General features: G+C 47.3%; 1 protein-coding gene across 1 annotated transcript in view; it reads left to right on the plus strand.

Annotated features, from left to right (window-relative positions):
• Window positions 1-21,436, plus strand: part of eps8l3b (EPS8 signaling adaptor L3b) — a 53,803-nt gene extending 32,367 nt beyond the window's left edge. Inside the window, exons 10-18 of the mRNA XM_070859187.1 lie at window positions 1,777-1,844; window positions 3,941-4,015; window positions 8,287-8,435; window positions 10,376-10,517; window positions 13,509-13,540; window positions 16,058-16,151; window positions 17,511-17,621; window positions 18,915-19,033; window positions 21,316-21,436. Coding sequence (XP_070715288.1) covers window positions 1,777-1,844; window positions 3,941-4,015; window positions 8,287-8,435; window positions 10,376-10,517; window positions 13,509-13,540; window positions 16,058-16,151; window positions 17,511-17,621; window positions 18,915-19,033; window positions 21,316-21,436 — 911 coding nt within the window. The remainder of the gene's footprint in view (window positions 1-1,776; window positions 1,845-3,940; window positions 4,016-8,286; window positions 8,436-10,375; window positions 10,518-13,508; window positions 13,541-16,057; window positions 16,152-17,510; window positions 17,622-18,914; window positions 19,034-21,315) is intronic.
• Window positions 21,437-24,020: the final 2,584 nt, after the last annotated feature.

Consider the following 24,020-nt stretch of genomic DNA (forward strand, 5'->3'; position numbering starts at 1 on the left):
TCACCTCTGCCTTCAGTCCCCACACTATGTGGTCGACTTTTTGTGCCCTTGGGCAACTAGGGAAGGGTACTGAATAATGTCTCGTCAGTGTCACTTACAGTCCACAATTAAGTGGGAAAAAAAATCAGAATGCTCTACCAAGGAGCCGGCACAGGCACGATGGACCGAATGGCCTCCTGCACTGTATCATTCTGTGAGTCGATGAGAGCTTTGTGCTCAGTGCTATATATTGGGCTTGGAAGGTGGAGAGGTGTTTTTAGAAATGTATCATACTTAGTACTGGGCAGCTGCCTTTACCCTGTAACAGAGTCTCCAACTACTCTTAATAGAATTATACAGCACAGAAGGAGGCCTTTCAGTCCATCGTGCCTGTGCCGGCTCTTTGAAAGAGCGATCCAATTAGTCCCACTCCCCTGCTCTTTGCCCCGAGCCCTGCAAATGTCCCCTTTTCAAGTCTAATAGTTCTGTTTTCTTTTTTTAACGTTTCTTTGCCTGCTTTTCTTTGTCGCCACTTCTCTTGAGATTTTTTTGATCAATTAGTTTGGAGAGTAGCAAAAAAATATTATGCTGCAAATGATAGAAGGTCAGTCAGCATCTGAAACAGAAACACAGGTTGGTGGAGCTCCTTTCCTTTCAGCAACGCTGGCATTCTCATGGTTTTATTATACTAACGAACCTGAGGTCATGTCCCCCAATCAGCGCCCTCCCACCTCCACCTCCCCACTCCCCCCCCCCCCCCCCCCCCCACACTTTGGGGCAGCACTCGCGGTTCGAGCAAGCTCAGGTGAGCAATGTGAATACATCCAACATAGGTCCAAAGAGAATCAGTAAACTAACCCAAAAGGGTACAACCTGCTGCTCGGTCCAATCGAGGCCCTCCGCCAATCCAAACTGGCGGTCGCCACACAAACACAGAGTGACTGCTGCCAACGATGCCGGAAGCTGCGTGAAAGCGTACTGCGCACTCCAACGACCGCAAGCACGATGTTTAAAAAAAATAAAAAACGATCACTAGAATGAGCCTGCTTCCTTCCCCGGCTTTTATTTTTTTTAACGAACTCGCTCCGGTGACGAATCAAAAACACGCATGCGCAGAACGCTTCCGCTTCGTTGGCAGCAGTCGCTTCCTTTAAAATATTGCGATTGGTCTTGTTTCCCGTGAGCTAGCAATGCAAAGTTGCTGCCCTCTGTGATTGAAAGGCTGCATCAGAGGGAGCAGCGTGCGGCGGCATATCACTGCAGCAGGGCGATGGCTGCGAAGCCAGGTCGCTGAGTGCAGTGCGGGCAGGCACAGCAGGAGCGGCGAGGTCGGGGAGAAGGAGCAGCAAGCGTTTGTAGAAGAAAGTGACCAGGGCCCAGGAGAGGTGTGCATTCAGGGCCCAGAAGAGGCGAGGGCCCAGGGGTAGCACGGGTCAGCCCACACTGCGATATGTGTGAGCACTAGGTCGGTGCAGCAGAGCTGGTCTCCAGTCGTCCTGGTTAACCCTTGCCACTGGACCAAGACCTAGCTCTGTCAAGCCCGTGTGGTGACTGGTGTGCAACGGTCACCACACGTTAAAAAATCCACGCACAGACCTGTAGTTTGAGACCTGGAATATTAGATCCTTCATTGAAACACCCGTGAACGCATTCCTTTTTAGCGTGGAAGCAAGTCATCCTCCTTTCGAGGTACTGCCTATGATGATGATGATGTTGCTGCCCTCGTAAACGGGCAGCTAAGTGCTGCCATCCTGTGACCCTTCACTAACCGGGTTTTCTATGTATCTTTCTCTGCAGAATTACTACCTCCTAAGGAAGAGTTTGAGGACTGTCTGCAGAAGATAAAATATGCCTTTAATTTGCTAGTAAGTACTAGAGTGGAGAAATACAACAGGATCTTACCATTACTACGACAAAGGGGGAAAACAATCACTCCAACATACAAGTTTATACACTGCAGACTAACTTTTGGAAATCATTTACTGGGATGATACCAGACTGAGAGGCTATACTGATCAGGAAAGATTGAACAGGCTGGGGGTTCTTTCTCTAGAAAAGAGAAGGCTGAGGGACAATCTGATAGAGGTCTTTAAGATTCTGAAAGTGTTTGATAGGGTAGACGTAGAGATGTTGCTTCCACATGTGGGGGAGAACAAAACTATGGGCCATAAATATAATGAATAGAATAGGCAATTCAGGAGAAACTTCTTGACCCAGAGAGTGGTTAGAATGTGGAACTCACTGCCGCAAGGAGTAGTTGAGGCGAATCGCGTAGATGCATTTAAGGGGAAGCTAGGTAAACACAAGAGGGAGAAAGGAATAGAAGGTGATGTTGATAGGGTGAGATGAAGAGGGCTGGGAGGAGGCTCGTGTGGAGCATAAACACCGGCACGAACCAGTTGGGCTGAATGGCCTGTTTCTGGGCTGTACATTCTATATAATTGTGAGTTTGCACCTGTGTTTAAGCCACCAACCTGTGGCTGCTCTGCGTGAGAGTTCCAACTTTGTACCAAACTGGAAGGAATCTCATGGAACTGGGCTAAGACTTCTCCAAAGACACTTCATATAGGCTCCTTTCGATCAATAGACAGAGGAGATTTTCATCCTGTCAGCTGGGCTGGACTGGAAACCAGATCCAATGGCAATTGGTTAACTCACTCCACCAGATCCCAGAACCAGTGGGATTACTCACTCCAGCAGATCCCAGAACCAATGGGATAACTCATTCTGCCAGATCCCAGAGGCAATCAGGATAGACATAATAGACATATGACTGTGACAAGTAGCTGGTGTTAGTCCTGAACGGACAAATGGCTGGTGGCACGAATAGCTCTTCTCTGAAAAGCTCTTTAGATATCTCTTTTATTCTCTTTTTAGGGGTGGGCCTGACGTAAAATAATGGACAGAACCATTTAACCTATGGTATGTTGAGTTCTTTGTCTCAACTCTTAGGTGAAATCCTTCTTTTCATATATCGTTCCTGTTTATACTTTCTGAAGGCCTCCCATGGTTTGAATCAGACAGGCCATTCTTGGATTTCAGATGCTTATCAGTAAGGAAGTGATGCTAAACTTGTATCGAGCCTTGATTAATCCACACTTAGAGTACTCTATACAGTTTTGGTCGCCATATTTTAAAAAGGATATAGAGGCACTGGAGAGGGTGCAGAGAAGATTTACAAGGACGATATCAGAACTGTGAGGGTACACATATCAGTAAAGGATGAGCAGGCTTGGTCCTTTTTAGGAAGGCTGAGGAGTAATAGAGGTCTTTCAAATTATAAAAGGTTTTGATAGAGTGGATACAGAAGAATGTTTCCACTTGTGGGGAAGAGCACAACTAGAGGCCATCGATATAAGTTAGTCACCAAGAAATCCAATAGGGAATTCAGAATAAACTTCTTCACCCAGAGAGTGTGAGAATGTGGAATTCGCCACCACGTGGTTGAAGCGAATAATATAAGATGTATTTAAGGGGAGGCTAGACAAGGATATGAGGGAGAAGGGAATAGAGGGCTATGCTGATAGATTTAGATGAGGAAAGACGGGAGGAGGCTCGAGTGGAGCTTAAACGCCGGCATGGACTGGTTGGGCCGAATGGCCTGTTTCTGTGCCGTATAGCCGATGTAATATATGTTCACACTTTAGCTTTAGCTATTGTACCATGGAATGAATAATTAAATGTTGTAACATGTGCAGGAAATTAAAAACATAAGCAAATTCTAAACATCTATCCAATTATTCTAACACCAGTCTGAAGAGACTTTTATGTCTCAAGTTATTTCTTCCAATCCACGATTTCTTAGACCCTGCAATTTTTTTTCCTTCTGGTACACATCCAATTCCCTTTTGGAAGCTTTGGATTTTTCTTTCATCCATTTTCTGGCAGCAGTCAAATGCAAACTATACTGTTAATTACCACATTTCTAAAGGTGACAATGAATTCTGTTTTCTCTTTTTAGAGCAATTTGCAGGACCATCTTGATACACCGAGTGCTGCAGACCTGGTTCACGTGTTGTTCCAGATTCTTGAATTTGTAAGTAGATGATCCCTAGAGCCATGTATTTGCTTCATGGGTTCTTTGCTTAAGAATTCATAGCAACACATTGCTATTAAGAACTAGTTGGTTTATTAGCAAAGGTTTAACAATCACACGACACGTTACCAGTTCATCCACCAGGTTCACAACCACCTGCCTCATCGTGGATCCCCCGAACCCAACTAGCTGGGGTTTTATTGAGTCTTGTGAACATCATGTGACAAGCTAAGCCACTCACAACTCAACAATCTACAACTATTTTAAAAATAACTTCAAATCAAGTGCCCCCATTTGGTAAGGGCACTAGAACCCTCAAACTTACAAATTAACTGGGAACTTTGCCAAATTAAATTAGGGGTGCTGTAGCACTCCAGTCTCTCCAGTGCCCACATCTTGGGGAAGGCCGCGAGCGTACCGGTAGACACTTCGTGCTCCATTTCTCTAAATTCAGTCGATCCTCCGCCACGTGGTGCACCCGACAAGATTTTCTGTCAGTGTGCCCTCTGAAGAATGAGTGCGGTCCGGCAGTGTGACGGCCAGCATGTTAACATTTTTGCCAGCCGACTCAGGCACCAACGTAACCGCGGAAGAGAGGCAGGCAGTCGGGCTGAACGACCCCCTCGACCGCCCGCTGCCTGGACTGGTCAATGGCCACCTTGGCCAGGCGCAGGGGCAGTCCGACGAGGAGGCCTTCCGACCTGCCCGCTCCCCTCCGCACCGGGTGTCCAAAGATCAGGAGCGTGGGACTGAAGTATAGCCAAAAGCTGAGGAGCAGCCCCCTTCAAATAATGGAAGCGGAGCTGCAACTTCACGCACTGTGTATACACATGGAACACGGACCCCTCAACAGCTCTACAACTATTTTAAGTTGAAACAATAACCAAATACCCCCTGATTAAAGGGGGACACTAAAACCGACACATTAAACAAATTAAACTTTTGACATTAAACTTAAATCAAATTAGAATTTGGTTGCCAGGGGTGATGATGGACTCCAGTCCCTCCGGCTCCTGCGCCTCTCGCGGAAGGCCGCGAGCATTCCTGTGGACACGGCGTGCTCCATCGCCAGTGACACCCTGGCACAAACGTAACCGCGGAAGAGAGGCAGGCAGTCGGGCTGAACGACTCCCTCGACCGCCCGCTGCCTGGACTGGTCAATGGCCACCTTCGCCAGGCCTCCAGGAGACCTACAAGAAGCCCCTCTGACCTGCCCGCTCCCCTCCGCACAGGGTGCTCAAAGATCAGGAGTGTGGGACCGAAGTGCAGCCAAAAATCGAGAAGCAGCCCCCTTCAAATAACGGAAGAGGGGCTGCAACCTCACGCACTGTATATACACATGGAACATGGACTCCTCAAGTGCACACATTGCACATAGCTCACCATTCCCTTTTTAAATGGTCCCCGACTCTGCTGCACTCAGATAAGCAGTGTGGCAGTAAATTCTCCAGCACACACCGAAATGGGCGCTCACAGTACACTAATTACGGTGTGAGGATAGATATCAAATGGTATGGGGAAAGAGCAAAGAAAGGAATGGGAACGATGTACAGCGATGGAGGAACGATGGGCCGAATGGACTCCTTCTGCATTGAAATCTCCCTGATTAGTAAGACCCATTCAGTTCTGTGACATCATCTCATTTGTTGAGGTTTCTCTGCACACCCACATCACACATCCACCGGGAGAGTCAGCCTGCTACATGGCGTCTGACATAGCTGTTCCATTCCTGGCTTCTAGGAAGCAGATTAAATCAACCTGGTCCCCTGTTTCTCTTCTCAGTAGTTTTGCTTGCAGGGGTTGCATAGCCTTGTGGTGCTCATGCATCTCTGTGATCCCCAACGAGATTTTTGGGATAGATATATATCCTTCTGTTTGCTGATAGTCGAATGAGAAGGAAAAGCCAAGTTCCTGAAGGTAGTGTATTCACTAAATATTCCGAATCAATGTGACTTGTGTATGAACCTCCCTTGTTGGTATAGTGGTTATCCATCTTAAGATGTTAAACCGAGGCCCCCGTTTGCCCTCTCAGGTGGACGTAAAAGATACCACGGTACTATTTCAAAGAAGAGCAGGGGAGTTCTCCCGGGTGTCCTGGCCCGATATTTATCCTTCAATCAGCATCACTAAAAACAAATTATCTGGTCATTATCACATTGCTGTCTGTGGGATCTTACTGTGCGCAAATTGGCTGCCGCGTTTCCTACATTACAACAGTGACTACACTCCAAAAGTTTTTCATTGGCTGTAAAGTGCTTTGGGACGTCCTGAGGTCGTGAAAGGCGCTATAGAAATGCAAGTCTTTTTCTTTTCTTTTTTAAATATACCATGAAACTCTCAGTAATGATCCCTGATTAGGGCACTGAGTTTTTCTGATTACAGCCTTTTGTGCATCCCTTCACTCTCGCCTCAGAATTGGTGGCCATGCCTTTAGCTGTCTAAGTCTATGCCTCAGTGGGTAGCTCTCTCACCTCTGAGTCAGCAGGTTGTGGGTTCAGTATCCCACTCCAGAGACTTGAGCACATAATCCAGGCTGACACTTCAGTGTTGCATTGAGGGAGTGCTGCACTGTCAGAGGTGCCGTCTTCTGGATGAGACGTTAAACCAAGGCCCCGTCTGCTCCCTCAGGTGGTCATAAAAGATCCCATGGCACTATTTCGAAGAAGAGCAGGGGGGTTCTCCCCGGTGTTCTGGGCCAATATTTATCCATCAACCAACACCTCTAAAACAGATTATCTGGTCCTTATCACATTGCTGTTTGTGGGAGCTTGCTGTGCGCAAAGCGGTTGCCGTGTTTCCTACATTACAACAGTACTTTTAAAGTACTTCATTGGCTGTGAAGTGTTTTGGGACGCCCTGAGATCGTAAAATTCACCACATAAATTCAAGTCTTTTTTTCTTTATCTTCTCCTTTAAGATCCTCCTTAAAACCTACATCTTTTACTAGATTTTTGGTCACCTCTCCTAATATTTCCTTCTTCAGCTCCGTCGGCCTTTGATCCCATCATAAGTGTCAGGACCATTTTGAAATAGATCCACAGGATAGCACTGGAGTGTTGAAGTAAGAAGGAAGCAATGCCACAGGTGGTAGAACGTCACAGTGGAGAACAAAGCCATTCGGCCCATTGTGTCCATACTGACTCTTTGCTAGAGCAATACAAAACACTTTCACCCCGTAGTTCTCTATTGTCCTCAACAAAGATTTACCCAATTTTCCCCTAAGATTCAATGGTCTCAGCCTTAACTACTCCCTAATCTAGGCTGACACTCCCAGTGCAGTGCTGAGGGAGTGCTGCACTGTCTGAGGTGCCGTCTTGCAGCTGAGACATTAAACCGAGGCCCCGCCTGCTCTCTCAGGTGGACATAAAAGATCCCATGGCACTATTTCGAAGAAGAGCAGGGGAGTTATGCCCGGTGTCCTGAGGTCAATATTTATCCCTCAATCAACATAACAAAAACAGATGATCTGGTCATTATCACATTGCTGTTTGTGGGAGCTTGCTGTGCGCAAGTTGGTTGCCGCATTTCTCACATTACAACAATGACTACACCAAAAGTACTTCATTGGCTCTATAGCGCTTTGAGACGTCCAGTGGTCCTGAAAAGCGCTAGTCTTTCTTTCTGTGTTAAATCATTCCATACACCAACAACCTAACCTCCCTCCTCACTCTCCTAGTGCCGATTTAAAATTGATGATGTCTCATCGATGACTCTTTGCCTTTTTTTATAATTCGTTCACGGGATGTGGGCGTCGCCGGCAAGGCCGGGATTTATTGCCCATCCCTAATTGCCCCTGAGAAGGTGGTGGTGAGCCGCCTTTCTTGAATACAACTGTGGCCATTTCAGAGGGCAGTTAAGAGTCAACCACATTGCTGTGGGTCTGGAGTCACATATAGGCCAGACCGGGTAAGGCGGGAAGATTTCCTTCCCTAAATGGTGAACCAAATGGGTTTTTACGACAATCCCCTAGTTTCATGGTCACCATTACTGACACTAGCATTTTAATTCCAGATTTATTTAATTAACGGAATTTAAATTCCACAACTGCCGTGGTGGGATCATTGGTCTCTGGATCAATAATGCAGGTCTCTGGATTACTGGTCCAGATCATAACCACTATGCTACCGTCCCCAATATATGGCATATTTTACCCATCAGAACCCTTCACTAAAGTAACCGATCTAAGACCACGATTCCTCCATCACTTGAAATCTTCATATGTCAAAGGCCCATTTAGCATTCCTTGTTGAAAAATGCCTCTTTCTTCTCAGATCCTGAGCTACATCCCAAGTCTAGATCTGGCACAGAATCTGATCACGCCTTTCCTGATCCCGCCTGCCATAGAATTCCTTGCTTCAAACACGACTGCAGAAGAGAAGGAAATCTGGACGTCTCTGGGAGATGCATGGAACGTTTCAAGGTTGGTCAGTCAAGCAACGTCCAGCTGTATATTTCCTGTAATTATTAAGAACATAAGAAATAGGCATAGGAGTCGGCCATTTGGCCCCTCGAGCCTGCTCCGTCATTCAATGAGATCATGGCTGATCTTCTACCTCAACTTCAATTTCCTGCACTGTCCCCATATCCCTTGATGCCCTTAATATCCAAAAATCTATTGATCTCTGTCTTGAATATACTCAAAGACCGAGCCTCCACAGCCCTCTGGGGTAGAGAATTCCTCCCTCTGAGTGAAGAAGTTTCTCCTCATCTCAGTCCTAAATGGCCGACCACTTATTCTGAGACTGTGATCCCTGGTTCTAGACTCCCAGCCAGAGGAAACATCCTCCCTGCATCTACCCTGTCAAGCCCTGTAATAATTTTTTATTATTAATCATTAAAGGGCAGTATTACTGTGAGAGGGAGAGAACTTTGAATCGTGGATGGTGCAATGTATTTGCTTCATGTGTTCTTTGCTTAAGAATTCATACAACACATTGGTATTAAGAACGAGTTGGTTTATTAGCAAAGGTTTAACAATCACACCACACATTACCAGTTCATCCACTAGGCTCACACCCACCTGCCTCATCGTGGATCCCCGAACCCAACTGGCTGGGGTTTTATTGAATGTCTTGTGAACGTCACATGTCTGGCTAAGCCACTCCCAACTCAACAGCTCTACAACTATTTTAAGTTGAACGTAAAATCAAGTGCCCCTTTTTGGCAAGGGCACTAGAACCCACAAATTTCTAAATAAACCTTTAACAGAAACTTAAATCAAATTAAAATTTGGTTGCTGGGTGATGATGCACTCCAGTCCATCTGGTGCCCATCTCTCGCGGAAGGCCGCGAGCGTACCGGTGGACACCGTGTGCTCCATCTCCAGGGACACCCTGGTGCGAACGTAAACACGGAAGAGAGGCAGGCAGTCGGGCTGAACGACCCCCTCGACCGCCCGCTGCCTGGACCGGTTAATGGCCACATTGAACAGTTCCAGGAGCAGTCCTACAAGGGAAGCCCTCCGACCTGCCCGCTCCCCTCCGCACAGGATGCCCAAAGATCAGGAGCGTGGGATTGAAGTGCTACCAGAATTTGAGGAGCAGCTCCTTCAAATATTGGAAGAGGGGCTGCAACCTCGCACATTCAACTTACACATGGAACACGGACTCCTCCAGACCGCAAAAATTACAGGCGGCCTGGGAGTCCGTGAACCGACTTAAAAACTTATTGCACGGGACTGCTCCCTGCAACACCCTCCAGGCCACGTCCCCAATAAATAGAGGGAGGACTCCCGCGTAGAGAGCTCCCCACTGGGGACCCCCTCCTCCTCCGGACGGCAATCAACAGCTCTACAACTATTTTGTTGCCTGTGAGCAGGTGCATACATTACAGGAGATGAGGAGGGAAGGGACAGAGCCCTCCTCAGTGATGTGACTGCTCTAAGTGCATAGTTTGGCTTGTCAGGACTTGGGAGCCCATGGCCACCAGCAAGTGCCTCACTGGAGAGGGACGATTAACTTGTGCGAACTATGATTGGACAGCAATTGTGTGCAAGGACACTGAGAAGCAACTTTACCCTGGTGGCTTGCTGGAGGCCTTGGTCTGGTTCACGTGAACAAGTAACTCCAGATTACTTCTTGCTATTGTCCTGTGCTCCCCTCCCCCACCCCGCCCCGAGGTCAGTCTGATGAACTGATCCCAACATGCTTTCAGACCAAAATCAGACCACTTGGAGAGACCCATGCTGACACAGCTTCCAAGGCTGCTTTTAAGGAACCCATGCACTGGTGAACTGACGAAAGGTCATCAACCCGAAACGTTAACACCCTTTCTCTCTCCGCAGATGCTGCCTGACCCGCTGAATGTTTCCAGCATTTTCTGTTTTTATTCCAAAGTTGTTATCGTTTTCTTAAACTGCAGATCGGATTGGCCGAATGGTGATAGTTTTCCGAAATACATTCCGACTTTTTACGATGGTTGGGAACCACCTGCCCTGCAGCCACTGAGAGCTCCGACACCCAATCAGTCCCAGAGCCTTGAGAGAGGGCATCCGAGAGAGCAGGTACCGATTGGACAGGAAGCTCATTGACTTTTATTCACTCCCTCGCTGCAGAGCAAAGGGCTGAATATTCGGCTGCCTGACGCCTCAGTTAGCGGCCAGAGGGGGCGTTAACGGGAACGCGAGAGGTTACCGACCGGGAGCGTAGCGTTTAGCGCCCCGACTGAAAATTCATTAGCGGCTCACCGGGGGCGCAAACCAGTAGCGCCCGGCCGCTGACGATCGCTCCGATCCTGACGTATTCCTGGTGCAATGCCCATGCTCGCGCCCCGGTTGGTAAATTTGTTGTGCCCGCCTCATTGAGCGCCCACCAAGAACAACGTCTGGAAAAACAGTGGGTCCAGGCTTGCAGAGTCGTTAACTCTGGCTGCTTAAAGGGATGTGGAAGCACTTCCCTGGGAGGTCACAGTCAGTGCAACGTTTACACACAGCACGGTGCGTGAGCCTCCCATTTTGCAGCAGCAGACAGACATAACAATGCGGCTTGTAAACAAGTGATTTTGAAAACTTTAATTGGTGCATTACTACACCGCTCCTTTAAGACTCGGCTTTTCCCGGGATCTGAATTGGAGTTCAGCGCATGCGCAATGTTACGGTTAAATTTAGCGTCAGAATTTTCATTAGCGCGCCCCCCCCCCCTCCACCCCCGCAGTTCTGGTGTGCAACGGCTAATTTAGCGCCCCTGTCAGCTCTTCGACCGATTCTGACGAATTTCTGGGCGGGAGGCCCAAACGTTTTCGAGGCGCTAAAAGTCCCGCTCCGCCTGGAATAACGCCGCAACAGAGGCATGGCCGAATTTCTCTCCCAATGAGTCCTGCTAACATCGTGTCTACCCCAAATCAGCAGCAACTAAGGAACCAGTATGATCGGTTCTGGGCTTGTGTCCGCAGTTGCCCACACGGGCAGATTTGCTTCTGAGTCAGAAGGTTGTGGGTTCCAGTCCCACTCCAGAGACTTGAGCACACAATCCAGGCTGACACTGCCAGTGCAGTGCTGAGGGAGAGCCGCACTGTCGGAGGCGCCGTCTTTCAGACGGACATGACAGATCCCACTGCGCTATTTCGAAGAAGAGCACAGGCGTTCTCCCTGGCTAATATTTACCCCCTCCAACCAACATCGCTAAAAAACAGATTAGCCCAAAATTTGCTGTGGCAGAGCAACGAACAGCACTTGCTATTAGTTAGACTTCGTGCTAAACACTTCTTTCTTCCCCCGACACCATCTCCCACCCACCTCCCCCTCCCCATCCCCACCACTATCCCCTCATACCAATGTTCCCCCTAATTTTCTTTTAGCTACGTGGTCCATTCAAATTTCTGCACATGCGTGGTTTTGTTCCATTTAAAGGAGGGTGAGCCAGCTGCATGGGAGCTGTAGAGTGCTGCGTAACCGCGTAGCCTAACGGGAGCATTGTCTCATACCCACTTTCGCAGCATTGTAGTGTCCTGGGCGAGAAAAAAACATCGGGCCAATAAGGGATAAAAAGTGCTTCAAGTTGTACAGTGAGTGGGAGGATGATGGGCAGCTCAGTGTGTCCTTACTATTATTCAAACTCTAAAATAAAGGGAGGAAGGGGAAAGCTTTATGTTCGAGTTTAAATAATAGGAAGGACAGACTTTATTTTTCATATAAAATTTTCACAATACGTTGGAAAACAGTTCAGTACCTTGCGGTCAGCAATTCCATACAATTCGTTTGGATGCTGACAGCAGTTCCATACAATGCACCCGCGTACATTTCATTTCAAGATATAGTTTAGTACAATCCATAAATCACAATACATGTAGTACTGTGCAAATAAGGGTATTACATGGAGCAGATGTTGAACAGGTTTACATTACATTCCAGGATACATTTCAATAGCGATCACAAATCACGTTACACGTAGCACTATGCAGATGAAAGCAGTACAGGGAACGGGTGAGAATACATTTACATTTCTTTACAAGTTGCTAAACAGTGCAGAGACTTTCATTATACATGGCACAACACCGGTGTTTTTCAGACAGACTGAGCTGCTCAGTGTTACATATGGTGGGTCTGCTCGCACACGACATGACCACAGATACGCAGGCCTCCTGGTGTTGGCGGCACTCCTAAATATGAAGGATGGAGACTCGGCAGAAGCTGGGAAATGTTCACGAGGGGTCTTGCCCTATGCAGGGTCCTGTTTCTTTTTAATTTCATCTGTTACAGTGTTGAGGATGGAGCGTTGTAAGTGAGGAATACTATTGAGCTGTCCTCTTGTGGCATTTCTGGTGAACTGCACAGTCCGGTGCACAATACCAACAATTTGCACTTACACAGCAACTTTAAGGTGGTAAAACGCCACAGGAGTGCAACCAAACAAAATTTGACACCGAGCCACATGAGGAGATCTTAGGACAAAGAGGTAGGTTTTAAGGAGGATCTTTAAGGAGGAGAGAGGGGTGGAGAGGTTTAGAGAGGGGTTTCCAGAGCTTAGTGCCCAGGCAGCTGAAGGCACAGCCGCCGATGGTGGAGCGATTATAATCGAGCATGTGCAAGAGGCCAGAATTGGAGGAGCGCAGAGATCTTGGAGGGTTGTGGGGCAGGAGGAGGTTACAGAGATGGGGAGCCCAGCGAATGTGGGTGCCCAACCTTCCCGAGACGCTTAATGGACACCTTGGGCTTTGACAGTCGAACTCATATCCGATCCCATGGAATCGCAATGGAATGGCCATTGCGAGCATCATAATTAGGAGATTGACTAACGTGAACAGGGCGAACTTGACATATGGACCGGGACCACAGAACGGATACATGCGTGCATTACAGGAGGATTGGCAATAATCCAGCTAAGATTTAAAGTGGTTTGACATTACCTACATTCAGCTTATCACAGCAACATATTAATTAGGACAAGCATGTGACTGTAATCAAAAGGGTTAAAATAGCCCCAATTTAACTGAAAAAGAATTCGTGTCACAAATATTCTTTCATCTCATCGGATTCTGTCTTTTGTTCCCTTGGCAGATGGAAGACCCCCGCGGTGCACCCTTTGAGAGGTGAGTACAATATCACAAGGTGAATACAGATGAGGAAAGCCATTCGGCCCATTTTGCTCATCTATCTCGAAACAATAACTTTCCCACCCGCCCATCACAGCATCCTACTGTGCCTTGGATCACTCCCAAGTTTTTTCCTTCCAGGCTTCAGAGGGGGCTGCTGAGGACATTTACCGGAATGGTACTGAGGGTGAGGGCCTTCAGTGATGAGGAGAGCCTGCGCAAAACATAAAAACAGATAGTAAAAGCTTTTACCGATATATAAAAAGGAAAAGAGTGACTAAAGTAAATGTTGGTCCCTTAGAAGATGAGCAGGGGGATTTAATAATGGGAAATGTGGAAATGGCTGAGATCTTAAACAATTATTTTGCTTCGGTCTTCACAGTGGAAGACACAAAAACCATGCCAAAAATTGCTGGTCACAGGAATGTGGGAAGGGAGGACCTGGAGACAATTACTATCACTAGGGGGGTAGTGCTGGACAGGCTAATGGGACTCAAGGTAGACAAGTCCCCTGGTCCTGATGAAATGCATCCCAGGGTATTAAAAGAGATGGCGGAAGTTATAGCAGGTGCATTCATTATAATCTACCAAAATTCTCTGGACTCTGGGGAGGTGCCAGCGGATTGGAAAGCAGCTAATGTAACGCCTCTGTTTAAAAAAGCAGACAAAAGGCAGGGAACTATAGGCCGGTTAGTTTAACATCTGTAGTGTGGAAAATGCTTGAAGCTATCATTAAGGAAGAAATAGCGGGACATCTAGATAGGAATAGTGCAATCAAGCAGACGCAAAATGGATGCATGAAGGGGAAATCATGTTTAACTAATTTACTGGAATTCTTTGAGGATATAACGAGCATGGTGGATAGAGGTGTACCGATGGATGTGGTGTATTTAGATTTCCAAAAGGCAATCGATTAGGTGCCACACAAAAGGTTACTGCAGAAGATAAAGGTAAGTGGAGTCAGAGGAAATGTATTAGCATGGATAGAGAATTGGCTGGCTAACAAAAAACAGAGAGTCGGGATAAATGGGTCCTTTTTGGGTTGGAAATCGGTGGTTAGTGGTGTGCCACAGGGATCGGTGCTGGGACCACAACTGTTTACAATATACATAGATGACCTGGAAGAGGGGACAGAGTGTAGTGTAACAAAATTTGCAGATGACACAAAGATTAGTGGGAAAGCGGGTTGTGTAGAGGACACAGAGAGGCTGCAAAGAGATTTAGATAGGTTAAGCGAATGGGCTAAGGTTTGGCAGATGGAATACAATGTTGGAAAGTGTGAGGTCATCCACCTTGGAAAAAAAAACAGTAAAAGGGAATATTATTTGAATGGGGAGAAATTACAACATGCTGCGGTGCAGAGGGACCTGGAGGTCCTTGTGCATGAATCCCAAAAAGTTAGTTTGCAGGTGCAGCAGGTAATCAGGAAGGCGAATGGAATGTTGGCCTTCATTGCGAGAGGGATGGAGTACAAAAGCAGGGAGGTCCTGCTGCAACTGTATAGGGTATTGGTGAGGCCGCACCTGGAGTGCTGCATGCAGTTTTGGTCACGTTACTTAAGGAAGGATATACTAGCTTTGGAGGGGGTACAGAGACAATTCACTAGGCTGATTCCGGAGATGAGGGGGTTACCTTATGATGATAGATTGAGCAGACTGGGTCTTCACTTGTTGGAGTTCAGAAGGATGAGGGGTGATCTTATAGAAACATTTAAGATAATGAAAGGGATAGACAAGATAGAGGCAGAGAGGTTGTTTCCATTGGTGGGGAAGACTAGAACTAGGGGGCACAGCCTCAAAATACGGGGGAGCCAATTTAAAACCGAGTTGAGAGGGAATTTTTTCTCCCATAGGGTTGTGAATCTGTGGAATTTTCTGCCCAAGGAAGCAGTTGAGGCTAGCTCATTGAATGTATTCAAGTCACAGATAGATAGATTTTTAACCAATAAGGGAATTAAGGGTTATGGAGAGCGGGCGGGTAAGTGGAGCTGAGTCCACGGCCAGATCAGCCATGATCTTGTTGAATGGCGGAGCAGGCTCGAGGGGTTAGATGGCCTACTCCTGTTCCTAATTCTTATGTTCTTATGTTCTTAGAAGCTGGGGTTAAGGGAAGATTTCATAGAGGTATTCAAAATGATGAGGGGTTTCGATAAATAAGGAGAAACGATTTCCAGTGGCAGGAGGGTCGGTAACCAGAGGACACTGAATATATTTAAGAGGGAGACAGATAGATTTCTAGAGACAAAAGGCATCAAGGGGTATGGGGAAAAAAAGCAGGAATATGGTGTTGAGATAGAGGATCAGCCATGATCATATTGAATGGCTGTGCAGAAGAAGGGCCGAATGGCCTACTACTGCTCCTATTTTCTATGTTTCTATGACACAGACTTAAGATCATTGGCAAAGGGACCAGAGGGGAGATGAGGAAACATTTTTTTTTAACAAAGGAAGGCTTTTAGAACAGAAGAACATGCCAGGGTCGAATTATTAATTGGTCACTGCTTGGTCCCGACAGGTCACAGAAGGATCCTCAGTTTGCCAGGGCAATGTACGATTTTGTGAAAAGAAATACCAGAGAACTCTCGGTGATGAAAGGAGATTTTCTAGAGGTAGGTAATGGTACAGTGCACAGTTCTGGCATACCACTTCAAGGTACAGTGCGTGCTGGTGCAGGAGAGTGATGGCTGTGAAGAGGGAGACTGGATTGGACGACACCATAACCCAGGTCGGTGATTGGAGCGTGGGCAGGTACAGCAGGAGCGGTGAGTGATCGTGGAGTGACGTGATCGGGGCCTAGGAGAGGTGAGAGTTCGAGGCCCAGAAAAGGCGAGGGCCCAGGGGCAGCACGGGCCCATCCCACACTGCGATAGTGCGCGCTAAGTCCGTGCAGCAGAGCTGGTCTCCAGTCGTCTTGGTTAACCCTTGCCACTGGACCAAGACCTAGCTCTGTCAAGCCCGTGTGGTGGCTGGTGTGCACACCAGCCACCACATATTAAAAGAATCCACGCACAGGTATCTTCGGGATCTGGAATATTAGGTCCTTCATTGAAGGACCTGTGAACTCATTCCTTTTTGGCAAGGAAGCAAGTCATCCTCGATACGAGGGACCCGCCTATGATGGTCTTAAAATTGATCAAATGGATATGGAGGCATTGGAGGAGGCACTACAAAGATTTACAAGGATGACATCAGAAACTGAGAGGTTATACCTCTCGGGAATGACTGAACAGGCTGTGGGCTCCTTTCTCTGGAAAAGAGAAGGTTGAGGAGTGATCTGGGAGAGATCCTTAAGATTATGAAAGGGTTTGATAGGGTAGACGTAGAGAAAATGTTCCCACTTGTGGAGAAGTTCAAAACTAGAGGCCATCAATATAAGATAGTCTCCAAGAAATCCAATAGGGAATTCAGAAGAAACTTCTTTGCCCAGAGAGTGGTGAGAATGTATAACTCGCTACAACAGGGAGTGGTTGAGACCAGTAGTATCGATGCATTTAAGGGAAAGCTAGATAAGCATATGCGGGAGAAAGGGATAGAGGGATATGCTGACGGGGTGAGATGAATTGGAACTTTGAGGCTCCCCTGGCTCAGCATTTTTTGCCCATTCCTGAGAAGGTGGTGATGAACCGCCTTCTTGAACCGCTGCAGTCCGTGTTGTGAAGGTGCTCCCACAGTGCTGCTGGGGACAGGATTTTGACCCAGCGACGATGAAGGAACGGCCGATATATTTCAAAGTCGGGATGGTGTGTGACTGGGAGGGGAGCTTGGAGGTGATGGTGCTCTTGGCCTTCAAGGCGGTGGCGGCCACCGGTTTGGGAGGTGCTGCCGAAGAAAACGGGTTACTACCGGGCCGAGGCTGTCGATCTCAGTGACTCATCGAGATGTCCAGTTCTGCTGAGCTTTGCTGACTCATTGTGCGCTGTGGTCCCGGCAATCCCCACCCATCCACTCCGACCTCTCGTGTGTTTCAGGTGTTGGAGGCTACTAAGCAGTGGTGGAAAGTTCGGAACTCAAGCAGTCACGTTGGTTACGTACCATCCAACATCATGCAACTAGTGAATCGGGAGGAACCCCGTCCTTCGGTAAGAAAACCTTTCACCCTTGTAAAAAATAAAATGCTGATAAAACACTAGTTAGGCCACAGCTGGAGTACTGCGTGCAGTTCTGGTCACCACATTACAGGAAAGATGTGACTGCACTTGAGAGGGTACAGAGGAGATTTACGAGGATGTTGCCTGGACTGGAGAATTTTAGCTATGAGGAAAGATTGGATAGGCTGGAGTTGTTTTCTTTGGAACAGAGGAGGCTGAGGGGAGACCTTATTGAGGTTTATAACATTATGAGGGACCTCAATACAGTGGCTAGGACGAATCTATTTCCCTTAGCAGAAGGGTCAACAACCAGGGGGCATAGAGTTAAAGTAATTGGTAGGGGGTTTAGAGGAGAGTTGAGGGGATATTCTTTCATCTAGAGGGTGGTGGGGGTCTGGAACTCACTGCCTAAAAGGGTGGTAGAGGCAGAATCCCTCATCACATTTAAAAAGTAGTTGGATATGCACTTGAAGTGCTGTAACCTACAGGGCTATGGACCAAGAGCTGGAAAGTGGGATTAGGCTGGATAGCTCTTTGTCGGCCGGCGTGGACACGATGGGCCAAAATGGCCTCCTTCCGTGCCACAAACATCTATGATTCTAGTTACTGATTTATGAGTTGGCAGTTCTCCAAATCACTTCAGTACAGTTAAGGAACATCTCCCCCAACCCTGCCTCTCCCCTCCCCCTCCCCCTCCCCCCAGTCCATATGCCACTGATTTTGCTGTGGGGCACCATATCGGCCTATTCTTTCTATATATCATGTTCTTCCAAATCGCATTGTATAGCTGTGTGCTGATACTAAAGTGCTCTGGAGAATATTCTAGGACATTTGATACTCGGGTTCCAATTTTAACTCCCCGCCTACCCCGCTCCCGCCCCCCTCACCTCAATCCCCCGGATTGTGCTGGGGTCGGAGGGCAGTTAAAATGATCCCGTTCCCTTTCCAGCCATATCCAGATACTGACCCTTTGACAAGGTGTGGGGTACACCCACAGTGGGTCCTTCTTTAAATAGACAAATTGAGGCCTGGCCTCCCATTTTAGATGGAGGCTTGAGGGGGAGGGACAGTGATGGCTTCCCCCCTTCCCGATCCCCCCCCCTCTCTCCCCCTCTCTCCCCCCCGATCCCTCCCTCTCTCCCCCCCCCTGATCTCCCCCCTCACGATCATCTCCCTCTCTCCCTCCTCTCTCCCACCCTCCCAATCCCCCCTCTCTCCCCCCCAGTTCACAGATTTGCTTTGTCTCCTGTTATGACCTTTAATGTGACTTCTGATTTTACATAGCACGTCAATAACCCGCGTGGTCTCCCATATTCCCCCTACGCTGACGCTTGTGACCTGACAGTACACTCCACACCCAGGGAGGTGACAACTTGGCTCCAGATGAAAGATTTTTCAAGACTGTAAGTAAAGGTTATGCTGCACTCACCCGGTTTGTAAATAGGCGCGTCAAACACAGATATTTCAAAATCACCAATTGTTCTTCGGAACAGGCCTCTTAAAAGCCCCATCTCTGTCGACTGTGAGCGTCCTACGTGAAATAGTGCGTAGAACTGCCTCTAATTCAGCTTTAATTGACACTGTTGGCACTTAAGGAGGCCAACGGGTGAGTGATGTGGGAAATGATACTTCAGCGATGTGTTTCTGGAGCTTGGGCTGAACCACAACATTAGTCTACAAACAGAGAGTTATGTCTGTAACTCGTCCTTCTACACCTGACAGAGGAGCACGTGATGCCGACCCTTAATTTATGAAATGGGGATCGATCCATTCCCCAGGACTAATATTCTTTTTCTCGGTGAGCCACAAATTGACCAAAACTCTGGATTGTAAAATCACTTACAGCGCATCTTCATTCAATAATGGACTGACGACTAAAAGAACCATTATTCCACTGAATTACATGTAGCGCATTTTGTTATTTTGTTACGGGTCCGTGCTGGTGTTTATGCTCCACAGGAACCTCCTCCCACCCCTCTTCATCTCACCCCATCACCATATCCTTCTATTCCTTTCTCCCTCTTGTGTTTATCCAGCTTCCCCTTAAATGCATCCCTGCTATTAGCCTCAACCACTCCCTGTGGCAGCGAGTTCCACATTCTCACCACTCTCAGGGTAAAGAAGTTCCTCCTGAGTTCCCTATTGCATTTATTAGTGGCTGTCTTATATTTAAAGGCCCCTAGTTTTAGGCTCCCCCACAAGTGGAAACATTTTCTGTATGTTTAGCCATTCATAATCATAGCCCGCAGCCATCTCTTTGCTACAGAGAAGAGACCCATTTTATATTGTCAGTACACACCATCCTTGTCGTGCTCAAAGGGCTAATTTCAGTAAAAATGGTGCCCCACAAAGACGGGGTGTAAATTCTGCAATGTGAGGCTCTTGGCACGTACTCTCGATCGACGGCAGCACGGATCAGACATTCAGACTTGACGCCCGATTGGCGGAGCTCACAATTCTTTGGGCCATTAATTCCACTCAGAATGGAGCCTCACAAATATTACCCTGCCATCCATTTTATTTGATAAGAGAGCTAAGGAGAAAAGCGGTTGGACTTTATCAGTAGCAGGCTTCTGCTCCACTTGGATCACTCGATAACTCACTGTGGTGTATTTTTTTTGTTGCTCTGTGAGCTATGCTCCTTGTACACTTCCCCTCTTTGCTCCTTGTCTGGTCCGCTCCTCAGTGGCATCAATTCATCACTTCTCGCGTATCCTTCTTCACACTTGTGAGCTGCAGTGTCAGCTGTGGCTCAGGGGGTAGCACTCTCGCTTCTGAGTCAGAAGGTTGTGGGTTCAAGTCTCTGCTCCAGGGACTTGAGCACAAAAAATTCTAGGCTGACGCTCCCAGTGCAGAGCTGAGGGAGTGCTGCACTGTCAGAGGTGTGGTCTTTCAGATGAGACGTTAAACCAAGGCCCTGACTGTGCTCTCAAAGATCCCATGGGACTATTTTGAAGAAGAGCAGGGGGAGTTAGCCCCCTGTCCTGGCCAATACTTATCCCTCAATCAAAAAAGCAGATTATCTGGTCATTATCCTATTGCTATTTGTGGGAGCTTGCTGTGCGCAAATTGACTGCCACGTTTCCCACATTACAACAGTGACTACACTCCAAAAGTACTTCATTGGCTGTAAAACGCTTTGAGACGTCCGGTGATCGTGAAAGGCGCTATATAAATCCTTTCTTTTATTTTTTCCTCATCTGTCTTTATTCTTGACTCATTGTGATGTACACACCATAGATGCCTCTGTTCTCCATTCCTGTATCCCTCGCGCCCGTTGAGAGGTGCTTTCTTCATTAATATGACCTTACTATACAGTACAAATGCACACGAGACCCATACTAGAGAGAAGGTCACTCTGTGACCAGTCACCTTTATTCCAGCACTGAAGTGAAGAAGATGGGTGGAGCTTCCCCTTTTATACCTGAAAGTCCAGGTTAGGAGTGTCTCCCACAAGTTCACCACCTAGTGGTCAGTGTTCTCACGGTGTACAACTTAGGTCAGTTTATACATGGATTACAGTGACAGTTGAATACATGACATTCATGGTTCTGATCTTCGCTCCAAGGTTTTCCTCTCACCTGTCTCTATTCTTCATTCTATGCCAGGTACATTCCCCACTCAGCTCTAATCTTCTGCCCTTGTGTGTTCTGCTCCTCACACGTCTCTTGTTCCCTTCCTTTAGCACTGTGAAGTCTCTGGGGGTTCTCTCTGGCCCTCAGTTACTGAGTCTAACTAAGGAAGAGATGAAGATGATCAGTGGAAACGAAGGAGACTTTGTCTACAATGAGATTCACAGGGGGTAAGAAGAGAACATGCAGCCTTTTCCCAAAATGTTATATTTGTTTAAACTGGTTATGATATTGGATGAGATATTAAACCCAGGTCCGCCCTCTCAGGTGGACGTAAAAGATCCCATGGCCACTATTGGAAGAAGAGCAAGAGAATCCTTCCTGGTGTCTTGGGTTATTATTTATTCCTCAACCAACACCTAAATCAGATGGGGGCCAAAGGTGCCCCTCCCGATAAGGCCTTTGGCTGCCTGAAAGCCACGGCCAAGCTTCAGGAGTGAAATTAAGAAACACTTCTACACACAATGGGTGGTAGAAATTTGGAACTCTCTTCCACAAATGTCAGTTGACGCTAGATCAATTGTTAACTTTAAATCTGAGGTTGATAGATGCTTGTTAACCAAAGGTATTAAGGGATATGGGGCAAAGGCGGGTAAATGAAGTTAGGTCGCGGATCAGCCGTGATCTCATTGAATGGCAGAACAGGCTCAAGGGGCTAAACGGCCTCCTCCTGTTCCAATGTTCCTAAGATTGAAGGGGGTAAGGAGTTCCACAGTTTTTTGAGTTTCTGGAGAAGAATACGATTTTATTACTTGAGAAGTGTATCTGTTTTTGGAGCCACAGGAAAGCACAGGCCCCTCCTCGTGCTGTGCAATGGGCAACCCTGCAACAATGTAGGCAGGACCCGTACCACCCACCCACAGTCAAACCCCAGGGTCTGTGTTTAAATGATCCCAAACAGCACACTATTCCCAAACTCTGCACCGTGTAATGACAGTCCCAGTGCATTCCCCTGTAAGTAACTGTAATGAATGTACTTGTGAGTATGCTCACAGGTTTGTAGAGCTGTTGAGTCTGGAGGAGTCCGTGTTCCATGTTTTTATGGAATATGTGAGGTTGCAGCCCCTATTCCACTATTTAAAGGGGCTGCTCTTCAAATTCTGGTTGCACTTCAGTCCCACGCTCCTGATCTTTGGGCACCCTGTGCGGAGGGGAGCGGGTAGGTCCGAAGGCCTCCTCGTAGGATTGCTGCTGGGCACGGCCAAGGGTGCCATCAGCCGGTCCAGGCAGCTGGCGGTCGAGGGGGTCGTTCAGCCCGACTGCCTGCCTCTCTTCCGCGCTTACATCCGAGCCAGGATGTCCCTGGAGATGGAGCACGCGGTGTCCACCGGTACGCTCACGGTCTTCCGCGAGAGGTGGGCGCCGGAGGGACTGGAGTGCATCATCACCCCAGGCAACCAAATTTTAATTTTGTTTTACATGTTTTAAAGTTTAATTTGTTTTTTATTGCCGGTTTTAGTGTCCCCCGAGTCAGGGGGCACTTGTATAATTTGCCTCTCGGTGCCCTAAAAAAAAACACAAAAAAAAACCCCCACAAAAAAAAACAAAAAAAAAGGGAAAAAAACAATAAAAAGGGCACTTGAAAAATGTTTGGAATGTCCTCCCCCTTTAATCAGGGGGGTACTTGATTTAATTGCTTAATTTGATTACAACCAAAAGAGTTGTAGAGCTGTTGAGTCTGGAGGAGTCCGTGTTCCATGTACATAAAAACATAAGAAATAGGAGCAGGAGTAGGCCATTTGGCCCCTCGAGCCTGCTCCACCATTCAGTAAGATCATGGCTGATCTGATCATGGCCTCAACTCCAATTTCCTGCCCGCTCCCCATAACCCTTGACTCCCTTATCATTCAAAAATCTGTCTATCTCCACCTTAAATACATTCAATGACCCAGCCTCCACAGCTCTCTGGGGTAGAGAATTCCAAAGATTCACGAATCTCAGAGAAGAAATTCCTCCTCATTTCCGTTTTAAATGGGCGGCCCCTTATTCTGAAACTATGCCCCCTAGTTCTAGATTCCCCCACGAGGGGATACATCCTCTCTGCATCTACCCTGTCAAGCCCCCTCCGAATTTTATACGTTTCAATAAGATCACCTCTCATTCTTCTAATCTCCAATGAGTATAGGCCCACCTGCTCAATCTTTCTTTATAAGACAACCTCTTCATCCCAGGAATCAACCCCCAGATCCCTCCGTACCACAGCGTTTTGTAATCTCTCGCCATTTAAATAATAATTCCCTTTTTTATTGTTCCTACCAAAGTGGATAACCTCACATTTTCCCATATTATACCCCATCTGCCAAATTCTTGCCCACTCACTTAGCCTATCTATATCCCTTTGCAGATTCTTTCCGTCCTCCACACAACTTGCTTTCCCACCTATATTTGTATCATCAGCAAATTTGGTTATGTTACACTTGGTCCCTTCTTGTAAATACATTGTAAATAGTTGAGGCCCCAGCACTGATCCCTGTGGCACCCCACTGTTTGGTTGCTCAACTTGGGGTCAAATAGGATGCTAAAGATGTGAACAGCCTGGTTCACCTTAAACAATGTAATCAGTGGCAAGGGTGATCATTTATCTTATTACTGTTTGTGTGTCCTTGCTGTGCATAAATTGCACGCCACGTTTCCCTGCAATATAACAGCAAGGTCCCACAAACAGCAATGAGATAAATGACTTTTTAATCTCATATGTTGAATGTGTGAGGTTGCAGCCCCTAACCCATTATTTAAAGGGACTGCTCCTCAAATTCTG

The sequence above is a fragment of the Pristiophorus japonicus genome, chromosome 17 (genome assembly GCF_044704955.1).
Source record: "Pristiophorus japonicus isolate sPriJap1 chromosome 17, sPriJap1.hap1, whole genome shotgun sequence".
NCBI classification, from domain to species: domain Eukaryota; kingdom Metazoa; phylum Chordata; class Chondrichthyes; family Pristiophoridae; genus Pristiophorus; species Pristiophorus japonicus.